At 34.6% G+C, this 22,273-nt stretch overlaps 3 protein-coding genes across 11 annotated transcripts in view; 2 read left to right on the forward strand and 1 right to left on the reverse strand.

Annotated features, from left to right (window-relative positions):
• The window catches only part of Mctp (multiple C2 domain and transmembrane region protein), a 32,877-nt gene extending 26,086 nt beyond the window's left edge, over window positions 1–6,791 (forward strand). For all 7 annotated transcript variants that reach the window (XM_089082391.1, XM_011634314.3, XM_089082392.1 and 4 more), the window contains one exon: window positions 1–6,791. In XM_089082391.1, the coding sequence (XP_088938517.1) occupies window positions 1–109 (109 nt within the window). In that variant the 3' untranslated portion in view covers window positions 110–6,791.
• LOC148935120 (uncharacterized) overlaps window positions 6,785–22,273 on the reverse strand; it is a 23,250-nt gene continuing 7,761 nt past the window's right edge. The window contains exons 1-2 of one of the 3 annotated variants that reach the window (XM_089082409.1): window positions 8,021–13,472; window positions 6,785–7,520 (exon numbers count right to left, since the gene is read on the reverse strand). In XM_089082409.1, coding sequence (XP_088938535.1) covers window positions 7,237–7,520; window positions 8,021–8,090 — 354 coding nt within the window. In that variant the 5' untranslated portion in view covers window positions 8,091–13,472 and the 3' untranslated portion in view covers window positions 6,785–7,236. Of the gene's footprint in view, window positions 7,521–8,020; window positions 13,473–13,510; window positions 13,697–22,273 lie in introns of those variants that run through there. The other 2 variants (XM_089082411.1, XM_089082410.1) reach the window with 2 other exon arrangements.
• The window catches only part of LOC105424200 (uncharacterized), a 23,011-nt gene continuing 18,978 nt past the window's right edge, over window positions 18,241–22,273 (forward strand). Inside the window, exon 1 of the mRNA XM_011634308.2 lies at window positions 18,241–19,618. Within this exon, the coding sequence (XP_011632610.2) occupies window positions 19,616–19,618 (3 nt within the window). The 5' untranslated portion in view covers window positions 18,241–19,615. The remainder of the gene's footprint in view (window positions 19,619–22,273) is intronic.

Genomic DNA, 22,273 nt, shown 5'->3' on the forward strand with positions numbered 1-22,273 from the left:
AGAACTGAAACCCGTGCCGACAGCGGATTGCGAGAAAGGCGGTACCTCGGGCAGTCCCGGTTCGAGCACGGCGAGAAGAGAACAAAGAAAGAGGCACAAAGCGGCGTAGCAGAATTTCCCGCGGCCGGATGTCGCGGGTCCAAGGTCGTCCAGTATCCTTAAATCGGTCCTGCTGCGCCGGAAATTGCGACAGCGAAAGGGATCAGCGGAAAATACGGATGTGATCGACATAGACTGAATATTCGTTCATTTTGTACCCTCCCTCGGTCGTGAGAGCTTCGAATCTAACGTCAGTCATTAGCGAAGATAGTGTGCCTCGAAGGAGAGAAAGAGAGAGAAAGAGAGAGAGAGAGAGAATGCGATAAAAATGTAAAAATTAATGACAAGTTTTAACACCGAAAGAGAATAACAAAATTGGGTTGTACATTTATTACGTGAAAAACGAGACGCTTTTATTGCGCAGGATATTACGCGATATATATAAAAAAAAACAATTGATATGTCTTCGAAGAATGTATCGTTGAAAGAGAAAAGGACACGATTATATGTTGGAATATGTATCGTCAGATATCGTATGGAATACAAAACGCGCATTATAAAATTACAAATATGTAATTGTCAAATTACAAATATGTCTGATGCATTGAAAATGTGTATATATAAATACAAATTGTACATTGAAAGATGACGATAAAATCGCTATTGTCATTATGATAAATTATACTATCTCATGATTCGTTTTTGCAAATAATTTCTCATAGCACAGAACATTTCGACAATATTGCAACAACGTTGCGACATTTCTGTAATATTGCCAGAATGTTTTGTGCTGTCTAGCATTCTTGATAATTTTTTAAAGATATGTGCTCATTAATAGTTTTTTTCATCAATTGAATAAATTGAAAAAAGTAAATTGAGAATAAAATACTATATTCTGAATTTTTTTTAATACCAATAAACGATAGTAAACACTTTTAATTCGAATTGTTTGAATTTCTATGTTCTGACAATATGTGAAAAATGTAAGAACACGATCAGGGAAGAAGTTTGCAAAATGTATCGATTTTGTTATCTTTTTTATATAATATTATCGTTTCAAAGTGCAAATAAAATTAAGTGTAAAGTTTTTATAATCGAGTCTTTAAAAATGTAAAAGTTCAGGATGCAGATTTATAAAATAAAGACATGTGAAGATTCGAAGATCATAAAAATAAAATTAAGATTGTAAGCATTTGAAAATTTTTATTGAAAAATTTAAGTAGAAATGAGAGATTTATGTATTGTAAATCGCCACGAAGAAATTTTCCCAATTTTCTTGAAATTCAAAAGTAAATCGAGCAACTTCTTCTCTGATCATACGATTCATACATAACGAGATTGTGACTTCTTTAAGATAACAGAGAGAGAAAGAGAGAAAGAGAGAGAGAAAAGAAATAAAAAGGGACATAGGCAAGGCAATTTTGAAAGTATTCCATGTTAAAATTGAAGGCCGCGTTTCGAGCATATCAAGGAGGGCAAGGAACGTGTGTTCTTAGAAATAATAAATCGATAAATTAATGAAAATAGATATTTCAACAAAAAAGCGATGACATTTCTCTTAGGGGAACGCTCGTCAATTGTTTCGTCCATTGGTGTCGTTAGTTAGCAATTAGAAATTACTATGAGGGATAGAGAGAGAGAGAGAGAGAGAGAGAGAGAGAGAAAGAGAGACGTAAGAACAAGTAAAAATATTTTCCAGAATACAATCATCTTAGAGTTCTCGCAAAAGTTATTATTACAGTTGATTTCAAGTTAATTCGGATGTTATGCCGCGATTTTCTTATATCTTAGGCAGTTTCGGGAAGTGGCTTTTCTAAATTTTTACAGGCAGAGACTCCTAGAAATGTCCACTAAACGTATTGGAATTAGGGAATTGCGTTGTAGCGTTGTAGCATTTGTAAGTGATAATTTTAGAGATGTCGAAGAGTTTATAGGACTGATAAGAAATACATGGCAAAACTTCCGCATTAACTCAATATATTCGCGCATGCGGTTATGCAAAATCGTATAGGCATGCTTGCGTACGTTGCACCCGATGGTTTCCTTCTAAAGCGTCTGACGTTACTTAAGTTTTCATCTCAACGCACAGTTTTACGTGTGTGATTAGGCGAGAGAGAAAGAGAGCGAGATAGAGAGCGCGAGGTTCTTTTATAATGGCATTTCTGTGTCGCCGAGGAAAATTGCTTGCAGGATAAGCCGATTGCCTTTTTGACCGGAAATCATCCAGCTCGTGGCGCGCATATTTCTATAACGATATTTCGCACTTGCGGCATACGATTACAGATAATATTAAAAGGCATGCAAATCTGCTTGCACAAATTACTTTATCACGTGGAGAAAGAAACAAGTTAGATGTATTATGAACAGCGAGTTTAACATGTTTTTCCAACGCGATTATTATGAAATCGCTGTTACCGTGACATTTTCTGTTCTTGTGTTAAACTCTACGTCGTTTAATTATGTAATCTACGAATAAAATCGACGAACCGAAGATATCCATCGCATTATGTAAAATTGTTGTAAAATCAGCGATTTTTAGTACTCGGATTCCATTCAGTAATTGAACATCTTATTTCCAAACTATCTTAAACGTATACTATTTAAAAAGAAGAATATATTGCAGGCTGTGTTACAAAAGTGTATTAAAGTGTATTAAAAGCATTCCGTAGTATTCTATTCTTCAGAAGTATACATTTAAGACAGTTTGGAAAGGAAGTTTTCTCCATTATGAGGCAATTAATTGCATTGATATTTTTATTCCACACACGCAAGAATTTCTATATCTTTTATATAGGAGTGTTACTTTGCAAATGGTTACTTATTTACACACGCATTTAATTATTTATTCGAAGAACAATATTATGTTACGATCCTTGTACTGAAAAACTAGAACACTTACTTTCATCGTCTAGAAAAGACCATTATTGTTAATATTCAAATAATAATTGTAACATTTAAATATTATTTTAACGTTGAACTTGTAACACATTGTCAACGGACGTTTTAATTTTAATGCGATGTCCATTTAATTCCATCATAAAATATTGAAAAATATCTGAAAACAATTTGAAGATATATACAATAACATTGTATACCTACAAATATATATAAGTCAATTAAAATATACAAACTGCAATAGAACTGCAATAGAAGTATACAAATAGAATTGCAATTTTTAGGGATAAAAAATTATATCTCATAACAATATGAACATATAAAATACGCGAAACATTTTGAATGTTTTCTTTGTTACAAATTTTTCGATAATCTGGAATCTTTTGTCTTTTATCGTTGAAATAATAATAAAACAACTCATATAATTTCTAAAGAAATAAGAAGATGATCTTTCCAATGATAATTTTTTCTCCGAATTAAATGTCAGAGAAAATAATTGAAAAAAAAATCATCTTCAATTAACTCAAATAGATTCCATTAAAATTTTTATTTAAAATTTAATTATAAAAATATATATTTCAAATTGAAAAAATACGTGGAATAATAATCTCTCTTGATTTTTCATTAAGAAAGACAAAAATCAAATAGATTGTGTGTATTAATGAAGTTGAGAGAACATTCGGTGATTCTGAAATGTATCATAACGCATAATTTTATACGATCCGTGGATAATGTGTTACTTAAGTTAATAGATAATTAATATGAACAAATTTCTCCGCAAAATGTTGACCGCAATTTACAGTCGTAGGCTCGTTGTGCAAATGTACTCGTCCGAGAAGGTGAATAGTGGGTGAAAATATTTATTTCTAGCCGCAATTTTACCGGCTCGTAGCTGGTTCGCAAGAGAATTCGAGAGAAAAAAGAGTGCGAATGACTGAGAAAAAGCGAGTGAAAGAGAGAGGGTAATATCGCTGATCCATTTTTCGCTTTTCTAATTATATACTATAGTTGTTACGCCGTGCATACGTCTTTTTCCAATCTTTTATCTTCGATTTACTCATTCTCATGCTATGTAGGCGCCTCGATGATCCTTCCGGCACAGCATTTTGAGATTCTCGTTATGGAGCACAACACGGGGCGCATTTACCCATATACACATATACACGTATTACACGTTAAATTACATAACAGAGACAGGGTCATGCCACAACTGTCGATTGTTTTTCTCAGACACCTCTTATAAATTCCTTGGCTGCTTTGGAATTGATTTTTCTTGTAGATGAAAATATCGAGTCTTTTTTTGAAAATTAAAAGAAAAATTGGTGAATCAAATTTCAAAGAATAAAAAGTAATATGAACAAATCAATACTATCTATTATCTTCTTTGAAAAAATATATTTTTAATTCTCAAGAATAGACTTTAATAGAATTTTATTTGAAGTTTGGTTACATGAAAATATCTAAACATCAAAAATTTTAAGAATGCAATAAATGATAATCTCGATATTTTCACTACGGAAGAATCTAAAAAAAAAAAAAAGAAACCAGGATTTTGTGATATCCGATGATTATGGGACCTGTACACACAACGTGTTACTCTTTTTCGTTGTCCTAAAGGCCTAAGGGGCGAGCTAAAAACAGACACATATGTTACATATGTATTGTGACAAAGCTTTACATCATCTAGTCAACGAACTTATATTTACGAACAGCGAATCACAAACTTACGAATCATTTTTCAAGTTTGCACTTAGTATTTCCGGGGCTTCCCAATCTGTTTAACTTTAATATTTAAGGTTTTTTTTGATTATTTTTAATTACAATGCATACATTTATTATTGCGTTAATACGCGTTCCTTTGTTTGTATTAAAAAATATTCCAGATTTATCCGAGATTGAAGTTGAAAATTTAAAATTCACTATCTTTATATTCTTTAGTTTAAAAATAATGGAGAACAGTATAATTTTGTAGCCAAGTTTCGATATAATTGTCTTAAAACAATTATCTCTATTATAACCAAAAGATTACAATTAACGCGTAAAAAAATTTCTCTTTATACAATATAACAAGGAACAATAGTCTGAAATCAAATAAAAAAATTCAATGTTAGGTAAAAAAGTTCCAGCTTTTCGCAAATGCTTCCTTGAAAGATTACTTAAAGCTTAACAATTTAAAAATTCAGCTACAAATAGCAGGATTGTATTCTTGCTAAATATTTCCATTTTAAACTTTGATTCCAGATATCATTTCTCTATAATAAGATATGATATATATTTTCATAAATTAATTTAGATACAAATTTTATCCCAATGTACATGTTAGTTATTTTAATCTTAAATTCATGTCAAAATGTGAAAGAATCGATTTTAAGAGAAAAAAGTACCTGTTAAAACGGAGCGTCAATGTTAACCGATATCATTGTACAATTTCATAAGTTCTAAGATCGTCTTTTAACTATCCCTAGTCTTTTTCTACTCTTCCAGTTTTGTACTTCTACAATAAGATTCTATCTACTTCCCGCGATCGATACTATCTATTTTCTTTCCATTTTATTGGTTTACTCTTTCCGGACACACCACGAACTTCTGTTCGAGCAACACAGGCATACATATATAATACGCTTTAGATTAGATATAGAGCTCTGTTAAAAAAATTAAAGGTCCAAAATTTGCATTTTTAGCAGGGGTGTAATCTGTTCGTTTTGTTTCTCATTACACACTGAATTGCGATGTCAGATCTTGATGATCCATTGATTCCTTAAATTAAATATTTGAGGGACAAAAATTTCACCGCACTTAAAATAATAAATTTCTAACTGTCAATTCTCTAAGCCGCGAGTGGAAGAGCTTTTCAAATTGTATTACATCCTTTTTTTTTTAAAAAAAAATACATAAATTTTACATTAAAGAGTTACAATAATTGTGATAAAGCTGCGGAAAGTTTTATAATACTGAAATATAATAATTTCCACAGCTTTATAATGTGTAATCTCTATGGATTTAAGAAAGTTTGGAAAAAGAAGACACGAGCCTTCCTAGTCTATTTCTTTCTGAAGAGAGAAATGACTTTCTTCGCTAAAAAGAAACGGATGTGCTCTGGGGACACATTCGTGTTATCGCATCTTTACAAAGAACAGCTTGTAGTAGACACGCACCTTACACGTATACATTACATACGTACATACATACATACATACGTATATACATACGCACACACGCGCACGTTCGAATTTGCATGCTCCAGTTTCTTCGTGTGTTATTTCGATCTTCATTCGAATGTTTAGTCGTTAAGAGGAAAATACAAGGATCGCGAACATTTACGAGGGCCGCGTATACGTTTTTTCTCAATTATGCTGGCCACAGATAGATCGCTTGGGTCAGTCGAAACGCTCCGCACACGTTTGTCTACTTCCTAATTGATGAGAGAAAGAAAGAGAGAGAGAGAGAGAGAGAGAGAGAGAGAGAGAGAAAGAAAGAGAGAAAGAAAGAGAGAAATACTTAAGGAATTTAGATAGAAAACGCAAATGTGATTTGATCGTCAATCTACATACAGTTAATGAAGAGAGTATGTATGAGGTAGAAGATTGCGTTTGAGTTCTCCGGAAGAGAGCTCGATCGGCGTGAGGCTCGTTGCCTCCGCGATGGAATTTAGCGCAAAACGGGAAATGCTCTGAACACGCGATGGGAGAAAACGCGGTTGCGTCGATCGAGCTCGCCCCGGTTGTTCTCGAGCAACGTTCTCGATGTTCCGCTGATAAGATGTACTTACGACAAAGCGTGATAAGAAATCGTTATTATATTCATAATATGAAAAGGGATAAAAGAAATTGAGAAATAAACGAAGCTTTTAATATCCATCCGTTGTTTTGCCGTCTGTTCTTCCTTCGTGCGCCTCCCCTTTAAGTTCTCCTCATGCATCAATTATCAGTCCTCAAAGCGCCTTACGACGAAAAAAATTACGTTTCTCGCGGGGATAGAATATCTTTAGAGAAAAGTTCTCATAAGAGTGTTTGAAGAAGTCATATTTGAAGTTGGAAAATTTACGACAAAACTGAGAAAAGTGCAAGATCTTTAAGATTTAATAGAAGATTACAGTCTACCCTGCAATCTCGCATTCACTTTGTTGTTTGATTACGTTAGAAAAAAAAACATCGTGTAATAATTTCATGTTGCATACAATGCGTGTCGATTCAGATTGCGATGGTTAACGATTAATTCTTTTACTGTCATGAAGAAGAAGAAAATATTCTCGCACGCGATTGCGAATGATTTCGAACATGCGGCTTTTCGTTCCGTCTATCATTAAAGTATTACGCTAACGTTATACTTGCATGTTACACCTGCAGGATTTTTCCAGCCGGAGATTACACAAGTAGGAAACGCCGCGTTATCCTTGACGCTTCGCTTACGTGTGTTATTTCGCAGTTCCGTCACTCCACATCCTTTTTGCGACCCCGATGTGTCAAACCGCGGTTTACTTTCCATAGTCGGCGCGAAGAAAGAGAGGCAAGAAAGGTGCACCCGCCGTTGAGGAATGCCGTCGCCGCCGCCGCCGCCTCGAACGGTGAAAGTAAAACCGCGCCCGTCTAAAAACAAAATTCAGAAGCTTTTATCAGAATGCGTCGAGCCGTGCCGTGCCTTTTTCGAACGCGGCGCCACGCTATTAAATGACATGTCATGCTCAACGTGATGCGAAATCGTCTCTACAAAAAAAAAATGGCGTAAAGCGAATAAAATGAAATGGGTTTTCAAAGAAATCTTTTCATATTCAGGTGTTAAATCTTTCAATCGTATTTGCTAAACAGACCATTTAAATAGTTTATCTAGCATTTAAGTTTCTCTTCAGATTTTTCTTCAAATTTATATATATATATATATATAAATTTGAAATTTTTTTCAATTAATTATTCTTTCAATTTTGAAAATAAAGAGACCGAGATCTGAAATGTTTCTCTACAGCTATAAATTTATGTAAAACTTTTCTTTATTAAGAAATTGAATTCTTTTATTTCAAGATATCGCTCTGCGCTATAACGTAAATAGAATTATTACTTCAGAGCCGAGAGAAGAAACATTTCCGGCTCACCAAGCCAAGAATATGATGGTGACCATAAGCGACGTCCTAGACCTTGTACGAAGGTGAAAGTCGAGGCCATGTTTGACCGGTCGGATTTGGGTCTTCATCGGGAGAGCATGGATGACCAAGCATCAGTGGGTCGATAAATACGTCGCTTACCACTTTCTCGTGGTCGAAGTATCATTAAAGATTTTAAACGTTCATTGGCCCGACACACATAAGCATAATAGACTCTGCCTTTTCTGTTTTTTAATAAACTACAGCATATTTTTGTAAATTTAATAGTTCTCTGCTTTTCACCTTATAACTCCATTAGAATTTACCGTAATTTAATTAATATATTAATTAAATATATTAATTAATATACGTATTTGCTATTTATAAGTTAAAGTACATTATTATAAAATTTGTTCACTATAACTTTGTACGATATGTACAACTTTTTATATGCATTATTATTTACACATACACTTTATTATTACATTCTCATTGTTGTACGTTACATATAATTTTACTTTGTATCAATTTAAACTATTTTACTTTTAATAAATGCAATTATTGATCAAATACAAATGTAATGAAAAAAACATTTTTGTCATCGTTTTAAAAACTTTTAGCTTTTCAAAACCAAGCTATCAAGCTACATAATGTTAGGAAGAAAATAATATATCTGTAGATATATCTATACATCTTAAGATAAGTATCTGCCTTACATATTAAAATGAGATGATTGGTCGTAAGGAAAGTTTCGAGAATCATTAAGTTTGAGAAAAATGGTGACAGGTGATCACGTAGAAAGGCTCGACCCGTTGTTTGTCACGGATACACATACTCGATCTGGATCCGTCAGGTAGAATCGCGAAAACTGGATGAACCGGCTATAACCACTACACACTGTGTAACTTTCTAGTGGAATGCTCGCGTGAAAATTCCAGTGGTCCAGGTCAATAGATTTAATCTTTGGTGGAAAAAAACGGGATGTAAAACATATTCCGGTCAGCGATATCTAGTTATTACTTACAAGTCAAATCTTATTTGCGAAACAAGGAACGTTGTGTATTAAATGATAGAAATGTGAACGGAAATAATGGAACATAGCAGCAACTTGTTAATAATAAAAAGCTTCGCGATAGTGGCGCGATTAACCTACATTCCCTTCAATTTACATAAATTAAAAAGAAAGTTAAAAATAGAGTCTAGAAACAGTCAGTTAATAATTGTCAATAAAAAGATAATTATTCATTTTCCTTAATCGCTTTTTTTTTATATTTCTCTTCTTTTGTTCATAATATCCTATTATATTAATCATTATTCAATGGTAATTAAATTAAATAATAATAATCTAATACCAAACCCTAAATACGGGGAAACGTTCTAAAATACATATATTTAGCTCTCGACTGAAATCAAATTATTGTCTCCAAAAATAAAAGGTTAATACGATGATTCTCTCACGTTCAAGTTTCAAATTCCTTTTAGGATCCTTTTAGGATCTACTGCTGAGAGATAGTGTCCTATTTTACGATGCAAGTAGAGGCGCGGTTTCGTTAAATTTTAGAAATATGGGAAGAGGTCGTAAAAAACGTTCCCTGGCATTGAAACGGAGATCCTGGGCCAGAGCGGTCAGAAATCCAAATGTGAAAGTAAGATTCCTCAACTCTCTCCTCGCGGTTATTCATATTTGCCATCGCGTATAAATATTTTGTACACGGGCGGACCGCATACATCAACGAAACATAATCGAATCGACGTCCGATGGTTGGGAAATTCTCACGAAAACAATTAGAAGACTTTCCTCTCTGGCCGTGGCCTTAATAAATATCCCGCGTTTTGATACTCAAACTCGCAGGAAAACGGCTGTAATGAACAAACGATAAATAGCCCATCTATCAGAACGAATTTCACCGCCGGAAGTCTACTTAGCGGGCGATCAACCTGACCTCTCGAGCGCGTTAATTATCTTCCGTTATTTCCACCAAATTTTGCCCTCTCTCGTGGGATTCATTGCCACGTTTCGTCACATCGGACGACATTAACATTTTATTATATACGGATTTCCTGCGAGGCCGATAATTTCGTGCGCGTTAAACGCGGCCGGTGATTGGCGAGGCGAGCTGAGGAAGAAGGCGAAATGAGCCCCGTGCGCGAGTCGTTGTAAAAGTTCTCACAGGGAAATGTTACAATTTTACAGATTACAGCCTCTCGTACTTCCTCGCTCGGATTACGAAACGCGAAACAGTTGCTCTCCGGTTGATGTCACGAATGCGCAACACATTCGCGCTATATAATCTCTGCGGTATTGCATTTGGTAATCGGCATTTGGTGACCGGCGAGAAACGTCATACGAAGAAAATCGACATTTCACATAACACTCATTTCTTGAAATAACGCCATTTATATAAACAACACAATACAATTTCGTGGGATGTTACAATAAAACACAGCATTTATATTTATTAAGTAATTATTACTTGGCATATCTTACGTCTTTGAACAAAGTAAACTGGAATTACATATCTTATTATATATTCTTAATAAATTGCCTTGATTGCAATTAAGATTTCGTGTCTTCAGACAATAAAAATTAATAAATGTGCAAATGTACGAATTTACATTTTGTATAATAAAAGAAATTAAAATACACTAAGAATCTATATTTACAATCGTAAAAGTGTGCCCCGCTTTCCCCCGCAGTTGATGCATATAATAATTAATTTTTAAGCTGCGATGCTACGTGTGAAAACCAGTTGTCTGTATAACAGCTGTCATTTTTTTATGCCAAAGAAAGTATGGACAACAGGAGAAATAAACTCACACAGACGAATTTGTAGTCTTCATTTACTTCTAAATTTTTAATTAACTTATAAGATTAAGTTGCGACAAATTTTCGGATTCGAGAGCATTTTAAGAAAACAAAATAGAAAATAAATTTCCTTCGTGTTTTTCTCTCACATAAAATTAAGGTTAATTAAAAATAAAATTGTACCGTGTTAATATATTCTAAATATACATATACATTTAATAATTTTTAAAGTAAAACGTTGCAAACTAGAAAATTAATATTTAATATTGTATCTTCAGCTTTTACTTGTACCCCTACGTAAGGGAGAAAGGGAAAGCTTCAATTACGTGTAGGATAAAACCAATGACTTTGATCCGTGAGAAAATCCAAGGAAGGAAAAGGCAAACTGCCGATTGGCTCTAAAGGTCGCTCGCGCAACAATGGATTTGCCTCGGCGGTTCCGTGTGTAATCGATGTAATCGATTGTGGCTGCACCCTTTCCAGTAAAAAGTTAAGACGTTGATATATTATACCGATAGCGATCGCGATAGGCGTTGTCCGCGAATTTGTGCGCGCATCTGAAAGTAGGCTGCGCCGCGAATTCAGACTTCGACCTAGAAAACGCCTAATTTGTATGCGTTGCGACACGAGTTACGTGGGTAAGTGGGAAGTTAAATTATCGTAAGTGCTATCTACGGAGGCTGCATGAAATACACAACGTATTTCCACACAAAATATAAAAATCCTGCCGAAAAAAGTGCGGTGAAACACGCGTACGTTTGTAAATTCTAGAATCCCGAGGAGTGGAATTATATATCCGAGGTGAGAGAGAAAGAAAGGAGAAAGAAAGACAAAGAGAAAACGGAATTTTCAAATATTTCTTCAATGTGAAAGCCAATAGAAACGTCATAATTGCATACTTTCAGCAATAAAAGAGCGAAAAAGTTATCTCTTATATTGATGAAATTCCTGATTTACAAAGATCCTACTTATCCTATTTAAAAAATTATAATAAGACTACCTTGTGAAAGGCTTCGGGAAAGATAAATGGGCTTCTTCATAGTGAAATTATTTATATTCACTGCACGCTGATTGCACGCGATTACTTATACCGTCAACGACGTGTCTGAAAGTGATTTCATAATGCACAATAGAGAACCGAGTCGCATTCGGAATTCTGTTTGCGGTCTTCCGCATTTGATAATCCTTTACGAACTTTTTACTTCTTCTCGCGAACATCCTTGACTGTCGTTAATGAAACCGGAAAAAGCTGTCCTCCTCCGCGAATTCAGCCGCCAAGTTCATTTCTTCATTTATTTAAAGACAGAAACGTCGTGGAAGGGAAAATGCGACGCAGAGGATATTTTGACTTGCGTCATGACGCTTTCTACGCAACGATTCTACCCGCTGGACTTACGTATCGCCTAATTTACGTTACATTAAAAGACGAAAATTGTAACGTATGACGTGACCGTTACGCAAGAGTTGGCGCTAAATCAGCTCGGCATAACGAGGGAATTGAGTTGCAGCGCACGCGCTATCTTTGTAAAATTTTCACGGAAACTTTCGCGTTATCAATATAACGAGAGCACGTTTAACGCAATTACGGTACTTTAATTTTAACGTTCCTCGATTGCGAGCGAGTTTCTAAGGCAGCGGTTGCCGAACGTATTATACCGAACGTCAAATCTCGACAGTTTAACATTATATTATGATATAATACATCATAAAAGTAATATATTCATGGAGAATATGTCATTTCTCTGAGACATTTATTTCATCGTAGCAGATATAATAAAGGAAGATACGATTTGGAATTCAGAGAGGGTGCGTTTTATATCCTACATGAAAGTTCAGAAGTTATTTTTTAAATAGAATGGATATAGAATTATCGTTAAAGTATTTATTTTTTTTCTTTTTATATTAAAAGTTTCACACAAAATTATTTTTATTACATATCAATTTAATAATTTTCATTTCGATATAGTAATACTCTATTCCGATTCATTTTTTTTATATTGCGTTTAAATTTTGTGTTCAAATTATGCATGAAAATCAAGTATCGCGAAGATCCGTGCGGGAATTCGTATTTTTGGATGTCTTCCAAAAGGAAAAAGGAAGATTAAATCCAAAGAATCCATATGTACTCGTTGAGTTGTTAAATGATCTGTCATGCTCCAAAAGTCACGTGGAGGATAGTCACTGCACTCAGAGAAGATTCACCCTGACCTACTTCCGGTCAAGTTCAATGCTCATCCGCCATCGGAGCTCCCACATTCAACTTTATCGCGCGGCTTTCTCTTTCTCTGTTCTAAAAATGATTAATTTATCAAAGGCTGTAATTAGGTAATGCTTTGATGTAAAAAAAAATTATAAATATATGATACGGAAAATTAATCAATAAAAATCTATTGTTACGCAGTCTTTGTTATTGTACTATTATTATTATGCAATATACACAAAACAAAAATTAAATATATGTAATAAAATGTTTGGTTCTGTATAAGAAAAACGAAAAGAAATATATAATATATATAATAATATAAATATTATATTAATAATATAATAATATTTTGTAAAAGAAACATTAAATTTCTAGAATTTTAGGATAAAATATCAAATCAATGAAATGTCGATATATTACAACTCATGATATTAATATATCACTAATTGACTATCGATTCATTCATTCGTTTTATTCATTTCTAGCTACCCACGTTTTACGTGATGCTCTGCAGAATGCAGTAAGCTCGGCTAGTGCATCAGAAATAGACTAGTTTCTAATTGAAACTTCGGGCTACCTTCCGGCCATCTTCTCTCCAATTCGCAAACTGTCAGACTATTGAGCGCAATACACAAAACGCGATTGCATTTTGCCTGATGCCGAAATGGAGGGAGCTCGGCTTAAACAGAGAAAGGAGTGTTGAGAGTGCTATTGCGATGTCGTGATTCTGTAATTAATCTAATCATGCTGCAATTTACGAGGTTACGTCGTCAAAATCAAATAGCTTAAATCACTGGAGGAAATTACTTTCGTTAATATTGTTTCGTGATAAAGTAATTCCCCTCTCCTCCCGTTAAAAAGGAAGAGCAAAGTTCTTTTCCAAGTAAATTATTTTGCGTAATACACGCAGAATTTCGCAATTCTGGGCAGAATTGTATCATGACGAGGTAACCATGACACTAATGTCATGTAACGTCGCGGATAATGTAACGTTCATTGTTCTTTAAGATAATTGCTAAATGCTAAAAGAATTGCAAACTCAAAACATTTTATGTTCTTTTTACAAAATTTATAATGATAAAACTTAAATGATTAAAATTATATATATATATATATATATATATATATAAATATGTATTTTATATATTTTTTTATTTAAAAAAATATATTTATTATTTATATGCAATATTAAACAAAATATAATAACTAAATAATAACAATAAAATTCCTTACATATTATATTTTCTTAACACATTCGATTGGTTTCCTGTTTAATTCAATTTATTATAACAACATGAGTTAGTTAGCGACATAAACAATTATTTTGAATTTACATATTTAAGAATTAAAATTAGAATTAAAATTTAAAAAATTATATTAGGCATTAAAGATTCTGCCTTACTAAATATCTTACTCTCGGTATTTTACTTTCGTGTTAATTCAATCCTGTTTTAAAAATATAAATAATTGTAAGCTTATTAGAATCTATTTACGCAATAATATCTTATCAGTATCAATGTATCAATGTTTATTCTTATCAGTATTGTATCTAAAATCGTTATTTATACTATTTATACTATAATAATTTATACTATAATATTTTTGTGTAACGCTATAATATCTGTTCAAATCACTACTTTAGTTATTATTATCTGACAAACTCAGAATTGTCAATCATACTATCAGTAAAACTTAAATATTTGACTTTATTAGATACTTTGCATTGCTTTCAATTTGATCATCATTAAGATACTGGTTATACCTATCTCCTGATTATATCTCTTTCTTAGTCATTACCGTTCGATCAATCTGCTAATTGCAACGGTACTACTAAACGCAACGTCTACTCACCGTTTATGGCGTTATTTCGCAAATTATGAGAGATTAGTCGTACGATAATCAAATCGGCTGGAGAAGACATTCTCCGTCCGCGTAATTCTTTTGCAAGAGGCAAACGGAGTCAAATCACTGCAAATTGAGCCGCCACAATATCCGTTGTTGCGACCGCACGGGGACGAGGGGAGAGGAGGGGGGTGGGGGGGAAGAATGCTCGAGAGTCGGTGGAAATGCGGTGATACGGCGGCGAATTATTAAGATAATTACACAGGAGAAGCGCATGATGAGAGGGGCGGCCATGAGGTACAAATGCATTTTGCTTCACGGGCGGGTCGCTTTCACCTGCGGCGACTCTGGAGGCGACGGGATAAAACCTGATTGTCCCCGCTATCAATTAGTGTCGTGCTCGTGACAGCAATCTCGCCTTTTCTAGAACTCCCCCGTGTCTTCGGGGAACTCCCTCGGGTTTTGCCGAATGAAAATTTATTTGACCATTTGCCGAGGCAATCCCGCGCGAAGGACGGCTACCACAAAGAGAGTACACGTTTTATGTACGGAAGAAAAAAAGAAGTACACTTTGTAACTTATTTATAAGGATAATCCCGATTGACCGTCCGTAAGATGTTATCGTTTGTTTTGTTCATCAAGCCGATAGGCAGACACAAGAGAAACCTTTTGCGAAATTATATTATTTTCTTAGAAAATCGCCAATCATCGCGTAGATTACAGAGGTGTTTTTCTTTTAATACGCATATTTCATAAATTTGCCTCGTGGCATTTTATGAAGATTCCGATTACGTTTCTGCCGACATTTCGCGAGATAGCTGGGATAGCTTTGTAAAATGCCGCGTTTCGCGAAAAGCGTACGACAAGCACGCGTGCTGGAAAATCAGGCACAGGCCAGCCGAGAGATAATTTTTAAATTGCAATAGTGAAAGGAAAGGCGAAGGTCTAAATAAGTAAGTAAGAATATTTACATAATTGTACGGAATGTCCACAATAGTATTTTTATAGATTTATCATAATCCTGTAAAAAGCGAAAAAAATCTCACAGTTTTTATGCTACAATTAAAGCTGTATATGTTGAAATTTGTCAGACAGATATCAAAATTCTTTTAAGTTAAAATAAAGATGTGCGCGTCACTTTTCCTAGGACAAAATAGATTAACAATAGATTTACAGAAATAAATTCATGAAAGTAACATTATTATCGTTCACGGAGATCTGGTCACGATTATCTATACATATATCATATATTCTCGATTAAAGTAGTTTGCTAAGTAGTTACATCAATACCAGAAACAACAGCTTGCTTATTATTCTGGACGTACATAATCACCGTTATTATATACGTATTCGCGATGTCTATCTCATTTTTTTCTCTCTTTCTTTCTTTTCGCTGATTAATCGACTTCCGACTTGTCATGAAAAAAAAAAGCTTAGCTTCTTCGCTAATTCTTTTTCGATAATAGCGGATACAATAGAAGTAATATAGTGACTAGGCGTATTTTACTTTCACGGCTTCCATTGCCGGCAGATATGAATACTTTCTACGGCAAGGAGAAATTATGTTTTTCCAATCGGTACAGGCACTTGTGGCCCGCGTTTCGAGGGTTGCTCGCAGCGGCGATTATGCAAATTGATTAACGTCCACTTTCGGGAACAATGACGCGGTGTAAAGATTTCCAAGCGCTCTTATTTGCGACAATGGTTTTCAATAGGACAGGTAGCGAATTTCTCTCGCTTTCACCCTCGTTTCAACGGTTATTTGCTTATTTTACGCACCCATCGGTCGAGCGAGCCAATCAATAAGAGGCGTCAAACGATTGGAGAGAACGTTCACGTTGAACGTTGTGTGTGCAGAATTAAAATCAAGAAATTTATCCTACCAAATGTCCGATCAAATTTAGACATCTGCAGAGATTTATAGGCTGTAGACAAGATAGGTAAAAGACATCTTGGAATAATCATTTCGTACAAAAAAATCATAACTGTTAGTCTAAATATGTGCTACAAGAAATTTGTGTGTATTTGAGTGTATACAAATTTTATTAATATTGTAATAAGTTTATTTTAAATGTTTAATTTTTTGTTGTATCAAACTCGAACATGTATTGTGATATTAATAAAGTCTGTCATTCCTCACTTGTGGTAAGAAAATAAGCCGCGCGACATATACATAATAAAGATCTATTTGCCAGGTCATTAATTACTCATGTAGACATATTTTTCATCATTTCTATGCAGAACAGCATGAAACATGTCCGGTGGGGCCGTGCGAATGTTGAAGGCATGCAATCATCAACACCCCCCCGTATATCCGGGCATTCAATTCGAAGATTTGCTTCGTCCTTCTACAGATTTGTCTTATTCTAAATCCCATTCGTCCTTGTTTCTCGCCATAGACATCAAAAGGATACGTTTCTTAAGATAAGATTTTTGAGACACAAAATTGACAAAAATATATTTCTAGCAACCAAAATAAATTCCTGCTTCAAAATTGTATACAACAGAAAATTCTACACTGTTTTTATTGTTTAAAATATAATGTGTTGTTAAAATATCAGAACTAGAATGTGCAAGTTTCTAGTTATAATTCTTAAATTTTAAATATCACGTCCAGGACTTAATTTATCTCAAGTCTGCGATAATTTTAATTATTTTAAAAAATAACTTATTTATTCGAAAAAATTTTCCAGAATTAAATGTAATACGATATCGCTAATCCTATATTATAAATAATGCAGGCGTCTCCAATTGATTACTTAGACTTTTACTCGAGCGCTGCGAAGATGAAATCGATATTCGTGAGGAATTACGAAAATTCCACGGAGTCGAGCGTATTTTTCCCGGACAAAAACTCGGCTCTCATTCAGAAGCATTCGTCGGATGCAACATCCTGAGAACGGTGACTACGGATCGCGACAAGAATCGACGATATGTTTCCAGGCGCGGCTGATGGCCGACGCGTTTCCTAATCCCGGCGCTCAAAGAGCTTCGTTCCTTCCTGCGGGCGAGAGGATCGTGGCCGGCGCATATTTCCGTAAGAGTCGACGAACTGACTGACCCACGATTCCAATCAAGAAGTTGCATAAGAACGAGTAACACGCATATACCTCCGTTCTCCTCTCACTTCTCTCGCTCGCCTTGCGAGCTCCGGCCGAAGCGGAGCAGCTCTCTCTCTATCGTAAAGTCCATTCTAGACGACCTACAGACGATCGCCATAGAATTTGGGACAAAATTTTTCAGTTTAAAATGTGTCGTATACATTAACTATATATATATATATATATAAAATATTTCTATATTAGAGAAATTAATTTTATAAAGATAATATAAAAGGTAAAATTTATTTCTAAATTAAGTCCGAGGCTCCGTACGCTGGTTTCCGACGTTCTCTGGCAAACATTCCACCGGAGTAGGCTAAGGCTTTGAGATTTTATGTCAATATCCGCCCATTCTTTACTTCTGTACGAGCTGTGCAATAGAAACTGAAGAAAGAAGCATCGTTTTCTAAAATTCCATTTCATACTTGTTATATATCACTTTATAAAACTTTGTGTTTAATACAAAATGCTGCTTTATGCAAATTTGTATCCTTTTTTTAATGCATATAATTTCCTACTACATATTTTGCTATTATTATACAAAATATTATAACATCTTGTATCATTATTGTTTTTGAAAGACAATAGAAGAAGCTTGTAAAATTTTATAAGACTTTGACGAAGCGTATCAATCATTTACACAAAAAAAAAATGTTTTTTAATTGTTTAGATAAACACACAATGGTAGTAGGATAATATCAATCTATCACACTTGGCATCTATTATTTTCTGATTGATGCGTTACTATATGGACATTCACTGTACCTGATGCATAAAACATCATAGTTCAAACATGACGCGCTGCAACTGGATCACCGTAAAAAAAGATCGGAACAGTGCATGTTAATATCGAGGAACGCAAACGAAAAATGATTGATTCCGATTCTACGATGATTTTCAGCTTTTCTATCCCCGCAAAGATCTATAAATAACTACAGACACTTTTGAAAATGGTCTCTTTGTGACATTGCGATAAATTCTTAAAGACATTAAATACATCAAGTTATATGTAAAGCAAAAATTTCTTTTTTACAATATAACAGAGCGTTTTTTTTTTCGTTAAAATCTTGTTTTTCAAAGACAGAAACTTCAATTATCCAAACTTTTTTCGAGTTAAATTTCGAGCACAAAGAAGATGCTAATACTGAGTCGACTGAAATTCGTCTTTCCGAATGACATCCAGCATACATCAACATCGTGGGACCAATCGAAGGAGAGGCTTTCTCTTGGATCATGGTTCGCCGGTGTACCCATGTCCGCAAGTTCCCCATCGTCCTCTGGAGGGGATATCTATATAGCCTGTCCTTTCTGGGACAGCCCGTTCAAACTGCTCGTGTTCCTAAGACCGCACGTGTTACCACGGTGTCGACGAAACATTGCGCGTATACAGGGTTTCGCTGCGAGCTCCAAAGTGACGAGAAAATCGAGCTTCAATTACGATAAAATCGGGGTACGGCCGGGGGCGCGTGTGCCGGTGTGGTGCAATGTGAGCGAGTGTGGGGTACGCGATCAGTAAACAAAAGCGGTATCGTCTCGTGAAGTTCGTAGAAGTTGAGAGAAAGGAGGGAAAAGGGAAAAAGAGGAAGCAAAAGGAAACCGGTAGTAGGTCGAGGGTGGTGCTGTGACCTAGTGCGGAAGTACAGCCATCCTGCACAATGGTGAGTCCGCAGATATCGTAATGATTGTGATAGTGCGTTAAAAATCTTCGTGTAATTTCACATCCGCAATAAATTGCAGTTACCGATACATACAATTATTTTTTCACTGCAATCAGTATAAAATAGAATAATAATTGTACAATATTCTCAAAAATATTAAATTGGTACAATCATTCGTTTTAAATCGAACATTAGAAAAGAAAAATTAATATAATTATATTTTAACATTTTTGTATACAAAAAAATTTTCGATATGACAATTTGTCGAAAAAATATTGAAGATATATATAAGGAATTTTTTTCAAACAATTAGTTTTACGTAAGATATTATAAAATATAAGATTACACATAGATACAAACACACACACACACACACACACACACACACACACACACACACACGCGCGCGCGCGCGCGCGCGCGCGTAGATAAATATGCTCCTTTTATTTCACATGATGTCAAAAAGTAAAAGTAATCTATTATTAATGTTTAATACATTCACAAAATGACAAAATAAATCGCTGTACAATTTCATGAAAAATTGGCACAAAGAGAATTTCACTTTGTACGTCCTGTATAAATTTGCATGGATAGTTTGCTCAATTATAGACGTCCATTAACAGAACATGTACGTAATTAACTGTAGAAAGGTTGACGTTAGGTTAACGTTTCTGGTTGATTTCGACCTCTTTGAAGGATAAAACGTGTAACTGAAAAACGTTTTATTATAATAAATATCAATGTACACATGTACCTACAATTTTCACGTTATTTAAATAATTTAAATATACTCGAATAATGAAAAATGTAAAATGTAATGAAACGCTCTATTTTCAAACCCGTATGATTTCGTAATTGATTTATTTAAAAACAATTTTATTTTTTATCAATTTATCAATTCACTTTATATTTATATAAACGATCTTATTAATTCTCTTACGAAGAAGTTTAGATTATTTTTCAGCACAAAAATGCTGAAAATGGAGAAATAAAGTATAAACGTTTTTATTTCTAAATTTCAGAATCTTAGTTTCACTTTTATAACACTTGTATAACTTGTATGCGCATGTTTTTTAAATTGATGTAATATTTTCTTCGATATGCAAAAACAATTTGAAATATTCGAAACATTCGGCGACTACACTCTTTCAAACACCGAGATAATTGTAAAATAGACCAGTGTGTCGATGCGTCTCCCCCGTTATTACGCTTTCTAACTTACGCTCTGTACGCCGATGCTGTAAAATTTCACAGTACATAATTTATGATTATTAAACAGCCTAAGAAATACCACCGGATATTAAATAGCGATAACATTCGGGATTTAGAAGCGCGTCTCCCTATAGGCGTAGCTAATAAAACATTTCACTCGCAGATAATATCGATAAATCGTTTCACCTTTCGCTTACAGTTTATACCTATAAAGATACAGTTTTGTACTCATATTCCGTTCAATCAGCTGTAATTGGGTCGTATATCATGCGTGTGTAATTTACAATTGCCTTTTTTCTTCACGTTACAGCCCTATCCTATACAGCCTATATCCAGATCTTCGTGTTTAAACACAGATTTTATTAAGGAATTGCGGTGTACTGCGAAATCAAATGAGCGGTCACGTACAATATGGCAGAAAAATATAAACTACGTCAAGTTTTAATGAGCGTGTCGAAGTTGGACGACGACGAGCGTCACATAATATGTTCAACGTGAACGCGTTAAGGATCGCCGAATCTATAACACAAAAAGATAAAAATAAGAAAAAAAAAAAATTGGAAAGAGAAAGCAGCACGAGTTCTTACGTGAAATGTCATTTGTATCGATTTGTATCGACCGCCGATGTCTTCCTTCCGTAAAGCACGTTTCACGAGTATCGAAATCCCGTTTGAAACGGCGTCGTTAAACGGAATTGTATAACGTCGAGTGACCATGTATAACGAGCGAATGTTGCTGGCAAATGAAGCGCATTTAGCGCGTAATTTCCATGCTTTTCGGGGGCATGAGGCGGAATCGAGCTAAGGAAGAATGGCGACGCGATAAAAGAAAGACGTAGAGAAAGACGGTCGCCGACCTCCTGAATTGCGACACGAGGAGCGAAGAGCTCCTTCACACACTGACCCGCATTTCGCTCCCGCCGGCGAATAATTCCGAGACTTTTGCCTATTATTCGATTTTCCATGGAGGTAGCGTTTCCTTTCTCCCGGCCCGGGCCGTTTCGACAGGGCATTCAAGTGAAATCTGAATATGAGTTTAATATCTCCGATCGCGTGATTTAATGCCCGAGTTATAGTTCGCGGCCTACTTGCCTCATCTACCACTACACATGTGAAATTCCTCCAATCTGTTGTATAAGCGAATAAAAATATCCGTGGTTATGCGAAAACATTCCGCGGATTTTCCTATTTCCGCGTATTAAAGTCCCTTAGTTCGAACGAATTAATCTGGTGCTCAGATAAAAGATATATATATCTACGCAAAAGATCTTGAAATATATCTTATCTGATAATAGAATTAGACCAAAATTAATTCCCTTGTAAGATTTATGACTTGTAATTAATTTTTCAATTTATGAAAGATATAAAAAATTCTTCAAATGTGATACTCAAATAGTCTGCCTTAAAATATGTACTCTCATTATTAAACATTTTATAAAAGTAC

The sequence above is a fragment of the Pogonomyrmex barbatus genome, unplaced genomic scaffold, assembly GCF_055798465.1.
Source record: "Pogonomyrmex barbatus isolate J1 unplaced genomic scaffold, ASM5579846v1 scaffold6, whole genome shotgun sequence".
Classification (NCBI taxonomy): domain Eukaryota; kingdom Metazoa; phylum Arthropoda; class Insecta; order Hymenoptera; family Formicidae; genus Pogonomyrmex; species Pogonomyrmex barbatus.